Raw genomic sequence first — 12,584 nt, forward strand, 5'->3', positions numbered from 1 at the left:
ATATGTCTTTACCGCAGGTTGTACTGTAGTTTTACATGTTTGGCAAACTTCCCTCTTCAATTTAGTATGAAATTAATATGCAGACTTGAAGCACTGCGATCGCAGATTACGTGTAAAAACAGCTTTGTAAACGTGATCACAGATCACTCTGAGACAGCACACTTACAGTAGTTGTAATAAATAATAATAACAAGATAACTGAAGTTAGTGGAATAATTAAGATATCAAATTTATTTAGATGCTTATTTGATTACATTAGACATATTTAATACCTCTATAAGCACACATACTTCAGAACTGTATAAATATATATATATATATATTCTATATACAGCAATTTATTAATTTAATATACACATGTATATGTATAAGCCACAAGTTTGGACACACCTTCTCATTCAATGAGTTTTCTTTATTTTTATGACAATTTACATTGTAGATTGTCACTGAAGGCATCAAAACTATGAATGAACACACTTAACAAAAAAAGGTGAAATAACTGAAAACATGTTTTACATTGTAATTTTTTCAAAATAGCCACCCTTTGCTCTGATTACTTTTTCGCACACTCTTGGCATTCTCTCGATGAGCTTCAAGAGGTAGTCACCTGAAATGGTTTTCACTTCACAGGTGTGCTTGAAGCTCATCGAGAGAATGCCAAGAGTGTGCAAAGCAGTAATCAGAGCAAAAGGTGGCTATTTTGAAGAAACTAGAATATAAAACATGTGTTCAGTTATTTCACCTTTTTTTGTTAAGTACATAACTCCCCATGTGTTCATTCGTAGTTTTGATGCCTTCAGTAAACAATGTAAATACTCAGTGGCCTAGTGGTTAGAGTGTCCGTCCTGAGATCGGTAGGTTGTGAGTTCAAACCCCGGCCGAGTCATACCAAAGACTATAAAAATGGGACCCATTACCTCCCTGCTTGGCACTCAGCATCAAGGGTTGGAATTGGGGGTTAAATCACCAAAAATGATTCCCGGCCGCGGCACCGCTGCTGCCCACTGCTCCCCTCACCTCCCAGGTGGTGAACAAGGGGATGGGTCAAATGCAGAGGACAAATTTCACCACACCTAGTGTGTGTGTGACAATCATTGGTACTTTAATCTTTAATCTTTAAATAGTCATGAAAATTAAGAAAACGCATTGAATGAGAAGGTGTGGCCAAACCTTTGGCCTTTACTGTATGTATAGGCTTTATATACAGTATGTGTGAATATATATTGTTACTTTACATGCAGCCCCTGGACAAATTATTTTAGCCCAATGCGGTCCCAAGTCAAAAGGTTTGGACACCCCTGGTCTAGAGCAAATACCAAGATGACACTGTGGATGGCCGCCACGGTACTGTGCTCTCTCGTGGTTTTTCTGTTTCTCTTTGTTTCTTGCATTGAACAAAGAGAGCACAGTCTACCAAGTCAAATGAATTGTGTGTTAAACATCCTTGGCCAATAAATCTGATTCTGAATTCAGATTCTGATACTGAAATAAATGTCGTAAGAAGGTATCCGTAATTGAACCTGTTAGAGGGAGTCTTCCTGCCTGAGCTAACTAGTCAAAACTACATACCGATGGAGATGCTGTGCAAGGCGTGCTACGTCCTAACGGTCCCCATCTTGGAACATCTTCCCAACACTCACTGTCGGTGGCGGCCTCCGGTACTCAACTCGCCTCCCTCCCACGGAGGGATTCAATGTCCAACGATTTGACTGCAAGGCTGACGGTCAATTCGGAGGAGTTCGAATCAACTGTCAATCTTGCAGTCGGCTATTTTAAGACACTCCTATTACTGTCATATAGTACGTTGAATAATGTGGAATAAAATGCTACTTATGGTTCGTAATTTCCCTGGATTGTGTATTGGTAGAGAGATGATTAATAACCGGCACAACAGTTTAACTTCGGATAGACGCTCTAAATGTCGGGTTTAAAGGGGAACATTATCACATTTTCAGAATGGCTAAAACCATTAAAAATCAGTTCCCAGTGGCTTATTATATTTTTCGAAGTTTTTTTCAAAATTTTACCCATCACGCAATATCCCTAAAAAAAGCTTCAAAGTGCCTGATTTTAACCATCGTTATAAACACCCGTCCATTTTGCTGTGACGTCACATAGTGAATACAAACAAACATGGCGGAAAGAACAGCAAGATATAGCGACATTAGCTCGGATTCAGACTCGGATTTCAGCGGTTTAAGCGATTCAACAGATTACGCATGCATTGAAACGGATGGTTGTAGTGTGGAGGCAGGTAGCGAAAACGAAATTGAAGAAGAAACTGAAGCTATTGAGCCATATCGGTTTGAACCGTATGCAAGCGAAACCGACGAAAACGACACGACAGCCAGCGACACGGGAGAAAGCGAGGACGAATTCGGCGATCGCCTTCTAACCAACGATTGGTATGTGTTTGTTTGGCATTAAAGGAAACTAACAACTATGAACTAGGTTTACAGCATATGAAATACATTTGGCAACAACATGCACTTTGAGAGTGCAGACAGCCCAATTTTCATCAATTAATATATTCTGTAGACATACCCTCATGTCAGCAGGCCGGGGAAGCTAGGGTCGATATTCTTCTCTTGATCATCTTCAGTGGCATAAGGGACGGTGTGAGCCAAGACATCCAGGGGGTTTAGCTCGCTCGTCTGCGGGAACAAACTGCCGCCATTGCTTGCCGTGCTACCGAGGTCCTTTGTCCCTGAATTGCTCACACACTCCGGCAGATTCAATGGGGGTCTGGCGGCAGATTTCTTTGACTTTATCGTTGGAAATGCATCTGCTTTGAGTGTCGCAGGATATCCACACATTCTTGCCATCTCTTTCGTCGGTAAAGTGTGCGGAACAAACGTCCAATTTCTTGCCACTTTGGCATCTTTGGGCCACTGGTGCAACTTGAATCCGTCCCTGTTCGTGTTGTTACACCCTCCGACAACACACCGACGAGGCATGATGTCTCCAAGGTACAGAAAACAGTCGAAAAAACGGAAAATAACAGAGCTGATTTGACTCGGTGTTTGAGAAAATGGCGGATTGCTTCCCGATGTGACGTCACGTTGCTCCGAGAGCGAATATTAGAAAGGCGTTTAATTCGCCAAAATTCACCCATTTAGAGTTCGGAAACCGGTTAAAAAAATATATGGTCTTTTTTCTGCAACATCAAGGTATATATTGACGCTTACATAGGTCTGGTGATAATGTTCCCCTTTAAATATTTTTTGATGAATCTTCCAGCCCTATTATGCTTTATGATCAGCGGCAAAGAAAGCCTCAGGAGGAAGGGTGTTCCTACGAAACAACGCCTCTGTCTCTCAGGTTAGGAGTACAACTATGATAGCAGTGTGAGCAGATAGGTTGCATTAAGGTTTTTGCAACAGAGCAGTGGTTGTTTTTCCCAAGAGGCTAGCGTTAGTACACCGCCTGATCAAACCGAGCGTGTTTATAAGAGACAGACACATTCCTGTTTTTCTGCCTGCTGGGCACTCCCATCATTTATTTCCCAAAAGATTCGATAGTAATTGTAACAGGAGTATATTCTAGCATAGAGCTCATCAGGCTAGGTATAGAACCGGCTAAGTAGACTCTCTCTCTCTCTCTCTCTGGATAGTTACACCGTCTTAAAAGGTTGTTAAGCTCTCCAAAACTCTGTCGAATGCTTTGTCAATGAGAAGAAGAGAGGCTTTACAATGCCACAATATTAGCATTGCTAATATTTACAAAAGAACAAATGTACTTGACGCTACAAGAATGGAAAACCAGAAATTGTCAGGAAATACCAAACATCCAAATAGTTGAACTCTTCTAAATAAGTAATGAGATCTAATCATTACTCATGCCTGTAAGCATTTTATATCAGTTTTTCACTGCAGTCATGGAACACACTGTTCTGCACCTGCATTGAATGCAATTACAGTACCTTTCTGGTGCGGGACAAAGGTTAAAGTCATTTCCTAATAGGGAAGGTTTAGAGTTTGTTTGAAGTGCTGTTTTTAGAGGCACTTATTACTGAATGGTGAGGTGAACGGACTACAGAACCAATCTTCTCATCACTCAGTGGTGGTCTGATCAAAGAGCAAGCCCGACAAAAGCGATCAAGGACATAATGACTGCCGCGTTTTGCTCTTTGACAGGATAAGAGATGTTTTGTCCTGGATCCGGCAACTATCCTGTCTCCTGTCAGTCAACACAAACCTTTCTTTATTTGTGTACTGTCTTTACTCACATTCTTGTGGATGGAGGAACTGAATAGCTTCTAGGAAACAAAACATACAAAAGGATATCTATCAAGACATTGGAAGTTGGAAGAGTGATTGGGCAGCTGCACTTATAGCACAACAACTGAAACTGTATTTGGAGTACCGGTATGCGTTTTGTTCCTTCATTCAGGAGCATTGGTGAGGTCAGTGATGAAGGGTGTCAGGTACAAATTGTGTATATCAAAAGGATTTTTCCATCCTTGTAAATGACTTACAGCACAAAAATCTATGCAATTCATGTCCTTCCATGCAGGGACAAGAATATGGTTGTCACTAAATATGAAGTTGTTGCTCTGTGTACATAAATATGTACATATGGACACTTATGTTGCGTCCTTACTATAACATCTGCCTATTAGTGCACGTTGGAATCAAATGGAAATTCTACTTTTTTCCTTCGCCTTCTTCTCTGTTACTCAAGTGCATCTTTATTGGTTGCAGGCGGAAGAGGAGTTTCGGGATAAACTCTCCCCGATATTCATTAGCCTGAACTTTAGCCTGGATCCCCAAGCCCCAGTGGACCAATATGGCCTCAGACCTATCTTGAATTACCAGACTGAACAGCTAATAGAGCAGAAGGTATGTACGTCACCTTGTCCGTAGCATGCACATCATGTTTTACTTTGTTCAATACCAGTCAGAAATGTCATACGTTTCAGAGTAGAATGTTACAAAGTCACTAAACGCTCTCTATTCACATGAACGTGCGATCTAACTTCTATACCACAAATTGAACACCCTTTATTACAAACAAATCCTTTTTCCTCACTTTGCTCGTCCCCTAGTGAGCCTTGCCAGCCATGGTGAGTTGACTACGTTGCCCTGGTTCAACCCGCTGATGGCAGATACCGCAGGCAAGGCTCGCCGGCTATCATTCATCAGCTCCTATGAGAAGCGATCCGAATTATCAATTGACTTTTCTTTCGACTTTTCCACGAGGGGTGTGCCAATACATTGAGTCTTCGATCGATATCGATTAGCAAACGTTCAAAATCACATAAACAGAATTGCAGCACCCAAAAGTTGGCCGGATAGAAAAGAGCCCACTGGACAGTTTTAAGGGACTGACTGTATTGAAACGTATATTGTGAATGATGAGGAGTTGGTTGATCAACAATCGATCAACAATGCAAAATTAGCGTTCATGGCCACAGAAACAGACAATCGGACATCCCAAACTCCAACACTCCAAGCATAATTTTCAGCGGACCGCATTGCAAAAACGATTAAATCCCCACTTCTTCCTCTAACGCAGACCTGGGCAAATTAAGGCCCGGGGGCCACATGCGTCCCGTTAAGCTTTTCAATCAGGCCCGCCGGACATTCCCAAATAATTTTTTTAGATCTTTAAGATGGAAACTGTAGCTGCCATTATGATGTGCAGTGATGTTTTCAAATGACCGTAAGTCTTGAACTATACAAAGTATTTCAATGGTTGGAATGTGCGCGTATGCATGATATACTAGTTACCGTATCTTTCGGACTATAAGTCGCAGTTTTTTTCATAGCAAAAAGTCACACATAAGTCAGGAGCGACTTATGTGTGACATTATTAACACATTACCGTAAAATATCAAATAATATTATTTAGCTCATTCCCGTAAGAGACTAGACGTATAAGATTTCATGGGATTTAGCGATTAGGAGTGACAGATTGTTTGGTAAACGTATAGCGTGTTCTATATGTTATAGTTATTTGAATGACTCTTACCATAATATGTTACGTTAACATACCAGGCACGTTCTCAGTTGGTTATTTATGCCTCATATAACGTACACTTATTCAGCCTGTTGTTCACTATTCTTTATTTATTTAAAATTGCCTTTCAAATGTCTATTCTTGGTGTTGGCTTTTATCAAATAAATTTCCCCCAAAAATGCGACTTATATATGTTTTTTCCCTTCTTTAAAATGCATTTTCGGCCGGTGCGACTTATACTCCGGAGCGACTTATACTCCGAAAAATACGGTACTATGGTAATCTAAGTCACAGCAGCTCAGACGAGGCACCAAGCAGTGTGGGTGGGGAGCGTTTCCACAGAGAGTTTCCAGAGCTGCCAGCCTGAAATGCGGGTGTCAGGGACAGACGCGGAAGGAGATTTTTACAACAAAGTTCTAAAGCTTAGTGATATATCAGATATATCAGATTGTAGGTGGGTTTATTTTTTTTTACCCTTCGTGTTCATATTTTGCTGTGTTTGTTGCATTTTTGTTGCGTTTCCCTTGATTGTAAACTACGTCGATCGAGAGGGGGTGTGACATTCATATTTTGTCAATATTCAGTGTTTTATCGTTCATAGAAAAATGTAAATTTCCATTTCGTTTTTTAAGGCGGTCTGTCATAATGTTTTTAGCATTCAATCAGACATTATTGAGAGGTTTTGTATTAGTGTTCCTAAAAATAGATATACCGGCCTCCAGACACATTTTTTTCTCTAAATTTAGCCCCCCGAGTCAAAATAATTGCCCAGGCCAGCTGTAACGCGAGATCCACCCAGGTAAGGGGGCATATGGATGCCTTCCCTACTGTACTGTACAGTATATACACCAGACTAAACCGAAAAAACATCCCCACCACACTACTTGTACACTACACCAGTCCCAGTGTGATACGGCATACTTGCCAACCCTCCCGGATTTTCCGGGAGACTCCCGAAATTCAGCGCCTCTCCCGAAAACCTCCCGGGACAAATTTTCTCCCGAAATTCTCCCGAAATTCAGGCGGAGCTGGAAGCCACGCCCCCTCCAACTCCATGCTGACCTGAGTGACGTCAGGTGCGCAACACCGCGTAAATCGTTGGCCAACCAAAAAGTAACCCCAGTCCGCTATAGCCAACATTCACCAGGAGATGGCAACAGACAAACATAGATCACTATTACATTCCTCCCCTTTTAGAAATGTATAGAAGTTACTCAAAATAAATAAACAACCCAACCAAAAAAATGCAGCAGCTCAATTAAAAAACTGTACTTAAGCCACATTCTTTTCTTTTTTTTTTTAGAACTGAACTTTTAACCCTCATTTGTAAAAAATAACATGCTTATTATACAAACAGTATTTGTACACCTTTAACACAGATTTTTATACTGTCTTCAGAGATTCAGTTTTTTTGGTGGTACTCGAAACCTTTCTGGGTACCTGCGAAAGGGTGTTCAGCATGGTTGGAAAAATAGTGACAGAATAGAACAAGGATGGACAATTCAACCCTTAACTCAACAATGAGTAGATGAGTGTTATGTGTGTGTGTATATGTGTAAATAAATGAACACTGAAATTCAAGTATTTCTTTTATTTATATATATATATATATATATATATATATATATATATATATATATATATATATATATATATTATATATATATATATGTATTATATATATATATATATATTATATATATATATATTATATATATATGTATTATATATATATATATATATATATTATATATATATTATATATATATATTTATATATATATATATATGTATATATATATATATATAATATATATATATAATAAAATACATATATATATATAGCTAGAATTCACTGAAAGTCAAGTATTTCTTATATATATATATATGTATATATATATATATATATATATATATATATATATATATGAAATACTTGACTTGGTGAATTCTTGCTGTAAATATACTCCTACCCTCTTAGCCCCGCCCCCAACCACGCCCCCGCCCCACCCCGACCACGCACCCCACACCCCACCTCCCGAAATCGGAGGTCTCAAGGTTGGCAAGTATGGATACGGTCATAAAAAGGACTTCCAGTTGAAAGAGGGACGATAGCAGATGGTCATCTCCTCTCCAAACTGTTTTCAATTAGTCTGCTGCAGATTCCAAAAAGCATATACGGAGGTTACAGGCCAACATTTTGAAACTGACATTAAACGCACAGCTCCTTTATAGTTGTGAAAACCCATATGGTTCGAGGTTAAGGGGTCAACCCCAATAGAGCAAGAGCTGATTACTAGACTTTGGTGGGGTTTTTTTTCCACCTCTGCCCAAAAGTGACGAGGGTTATGGAGGACTGGCGAGCCTTGGTTCTGCAAAAACGCACAAGGAGAACTGACATTTCTGTTTGGGTGGGGTGCTGCTCATGATTCAGACATCTGGATGTAGTTTGTTTGTTGCCAAGTGCTCTCCTCCACGGGACAAGACTCTCACGTCCCAGCACGTGTATGTCAGTGATAGAAGGTGCATATGTCAATGCGTACGTCACATCACGTGCTTGTTACTTTCTGTTCTGAGCAGATTGCAGCCTGGGAACCTTTAGGGAGACGCTGTCAAAGTAATCTGTTGCTTCTCTTGCTTTCCTTTTCTTAAAAGGAAATGGGAGCTTTCCAACCCATTTGTCATCAAGCACTAACCATTTTGCGTCTTGTGTTGTAATAGACAGCCAACACATGCATGCTTATATTGAGTACAGAACGTTTCGCAGACAATCTAACCTAAGTCTGCCCTGTGAATGAAAAAAATGTTTCCATCAAAATGCACTTAAAGACAATTTACACCAGGCCTGGGCAATTATTTTGACTCGGGGGGCCAAATTTAGAGAAAAAAATGTGTCTAGGGGCCGGTATATCTATCTATGTATACATATATACATACATATATATATATATATATGTAAGCTGTGAAAATCTGCTGTACAATATGTGAGCGTGGGTCCTACCGACAGCCATCAGACTGTATAATGTATATGTTCCTTTTTGACTGTACTTGAATGTATAACAGACTGTATTTATATTATTCACATGTGAACAATGCTGTATAATAGACTGTGTTTATATTATTCACATGTGAATAATGCTGTATAATAAACTGTATTTATATTATTCACATGTGAACAATGCTGTATAATAGACTGTGTTTATATTATTCACATGTGAATAATGCTGTATAATAGACTGTATTTATATTATTCACATGTGAATAATGCTGTATAATAGACTGTGTTTATATTATTCACATGTGAATAATGCTGTATAATAGACTGTGTTTATATTATTCACACGTGAATAATGCTGTATAATAGACTGTATTTATATTATTCACATGTGAATAATGCTGTATAATAGACTGTGTTTATATTATTCACATGTGAATAATGCTGTATAATAGACTGTGTTTATATTATTCACACGTGAATAATGCTGTATAATAGACTGTGTTTATATTATTCACACGTGAATAATGCTGTATAATAGACTGTATTTATATTATTCATATGTGAATAATGCTGTATAATAGACTGTGTTTATATTATTCACATGTGAATAATGCTGTATAATAAACTGTATTTATATTATTCACATGTAAAAAATACCTAAGTGTTTATTGTTTATTGTGAGCGAACTGTGGTGCTGAATTTCCCCCAGGGATCAATAAAGTACTTTCTATTCTATTCTATTTTTAGGAACACTAATACAAACCTCACAATAATGTCTGATTGAATGCTAAAAATGTTATGACAGACCGCCTTAAAAAAACGGAATGGAATTTTACATGTTTTTACTGAATGAGACACCCAGAATGTACATGAAAATAAATAATGTGGGATTTACAATATTAACTATGAATGATAAAACACTGAATATTGACAACATCTGAACGTCACACCCCCTCTCGATCGACATATTTGACAATTTAAGTGAATCGCAAAAAAAATGCAACAAACACAGCAAAATAAATTTACAATTTGAATGACCTTCCCATATGGTCAACTGTTATAGGTGCAGTTGTTTTTTTCTGCACCTGTAACAGTTTCATCTTGAGGGCTGAATAAATGCCCTCTAACTTGAAATAAATAAGCCACATTTTCTGTAATTTTCCTTGAAATCTTGTTTTAGTAACGCTAATTAATACAACATTAATTTAGTACCGTATTTTTCGGACTATAAGGCGCACTTAAAATCCTTTCATTTTCTCAAAACTCGACAGTGCGCCTTATAACCCGGTGTGCCTAATGTACGGAATGATTTTGGTTGTGCTTACCGACCTTGAAGCTATTTTATTTGGTACATAGTGAAATGATAAGTGTGACCAGTAGATGGCAGTCACACACAAGAGATACGTGTAGACTGCAATGTAATGTCAGTCACACATAAGAGATACGTGTAGACTGCAATATGACTCAAGTAAACACAAAAATGTTATATGTTCCATTGAAAATATAGAATATTACACAAGGCGCTCAAAAATCTATCAAAATGTTTTAGTACGACTTTAGTAAGCTATGAAGCCGCACCGCTTGATGGATTGTACTGTGCTTCAACATACGAGTATTATTATGGTGTGTGTATAAGGTAAAACATATTATCTGCCGTTTTGTTTCGTAATATTATGCAAAAGCAACTTTTCTTACCTTCTGATACCTGCTGATGTGTATTTGGGATCTGTATAAGTCCTGAAAATTTGCGGGTTGCCGTAGTCGATAAGCTTCTACTTTTTCTCGATCTTCTTGTTATGGGACATTCATCCTCCGCTGTTGCCATTTCTAATATAAAGTAGTGTAAAGTTGTTACTTATATCTGTCAGTAAACTCGCCATGAAAGCGCTAAAACATACCGGTGTAGTGAGTTCAAATTATTCACCCAAGGAACTTTAGTTATTGGAGAGTTCTGTTGTTGTTGCACTAGTGAGCCACGGATGAGGAGATGCTGCTCCGTTATTGATTGAAGTAAAATCTGAATGTCATTAAAACAGTTAGCTCCATCTTTTGACACTTCTTCCACTCCCGTCCTTGCACGCTACACCGCTACAACAAAGATGACGGAGAAAAGACGCTGTCGAAGGTGAGCCACGTAAATAAGACCGCCCACGAAACGGCGCATCCTGAAGCGACTGTCAGAAAGCGGCTTGAAGATGATCTGTAAAACCTAATCTTTGCAACATTTTGACCAAAGAACCACCATTACATGTTATGTAGACCACAAGGAAGTGTTTCCAATTTAGAAAAATAAATAAATAATATGACCCCTTTAATAATCCGGTGCGCCTTTCTTATGAAAATAGACCTGAATAGACCCGCTCATCAGCAGTACGCCTTATAATCCGGTGCGCCCTATGGTCCAGAAAATACGGTACTTTCAAACGGCATTATTCACAATTGGAAGTTTTATCGTGGTTTATCATCCATACGGTTTATTGTTACATGCCTAGTATTAAAACTTCTACACATCAGCTGTCAAAGGAGTGGCCTAACATAATAATAATTACATTTAATAATACATTTATAATAATATCCAATACAAAAATGATACATAAATAATTGATTCATCGTCGAATCATAGTCCCTGAGTAGTAATTATAATCAAATCATGAGGTGGTGCCCAAAGATTCTAACCACATTTTACTGGCAGATTCTGAGTCTGTTGAGCTGCTGCTAAATGTGGCTGGCCTGCAAAGGGGAAGTGGTGGATCTTAACAAGAGAAGTGAAATATTAAGAAGAACAAGAACATTCCTGTCTGTTCGGCGTTAGATGACCAATATCCTTGAAGTAAAAGAAAGGACCTGGAAGTGGAATCTTTCGCAGACAATGTTAACTATTACCAGTCTGAATCGTTGGCCTCTGCGGCATTCTTTTGAATTCTAATGCTTCCCATATGTCGGAGTGACGAGGGTAACAATAACAGCATAGTTCTGCGCACAGGCAGATAGTTGGCAGAAACACAGCAAAAGAAACGACTAAGGAACGAACGTCTTTATGATAAATTAAGAAAGACAATAAAATGATCTTAGGTTCGTTTTGCCAAGTGGTCTGCCATGTAAGAACAAAATGAAGCCTTTCTGTCGTTAAATTTGAAGGTTATGGTTAAGATTTCCCCCCCTCAAAAATGTAATATTTGCACAGATTAGAATCATTAGCCTTTCTTTCTCATGTTCGCATGTCTGTTGCTCAAATGGTCTTTCCCACATGACAGGACACATGCTCGTGCAAACATGAAAGACCGGCAGCTTTTTGGATTGCCGCTCTTGCTTCTACAGGAGTACTGAGGATGTGTCTCGCCGTTATCCTACTTCATCTTTTCATTACATTTTAAATCTACTGTACTGCTATCTGTAAACATCCACTTCCTTTAGAGCTCTTCTCTCTCTATACCTCTGAGCGCTGCTCTTTCCTCACACAGTACATCCTAACGCCCGCGTCTATATCCATGCTTCCTCAGGCCCAGATCCAACTGGACTGTGGAGAGGACAACATCTGTGTGCCTGACCTGAAGTTGGATGTTTACGGGTGAGAGGATGAAATCACTGTTGTGTCACTTTTAACACACTTAGCATCATTTCTGGAA

General features: G+C 38.8%; 1 protein-coding gene across 2 annotated transcripts in view; it reads left to right on the forward strand.

Annotated features, from left to right (window-relative positions):
* LOC133571031 (integrin alpha-5-like) overlaps positions 1 to 12,584 on the forward strand; it is a 131,171-nt gene that overhangs the window by 77,267 nt on the left and 41,320 nt on the right. For both annotated transcript variants that reach the window (XM_061924002.2, XM_061924003.2), the window contains exons 18-19: positions 4,704 to 4,841; positions 12,459 to 12,526. In XM_061924002.2, the coding sequence (XP_061779986.1) occupies positions 4,704 to 4,841; positions 12,459 to 12,526 (206 nt within the window). The remainder of the gene's footprint in view (positions 1 to 4,703; positions 4,842 to 12,458; positions 12,527 to 12,584) is intronic.

Source organism: Nerophis lumbriciformis, linkage group LG28 (assembly GCF_033978685.3).
Source record: "Nerophis lumbriciformis linkage group LG28, RoL_Nlum_v2.1, whole genome shotgun sequence".
Lineage (NCBI taxonomy): Eukaryota > Metazoa > Chordata > Actinopteri > Syngnathiformes > Syngnathidae > Nerophis > Nerophis lumbriciformis.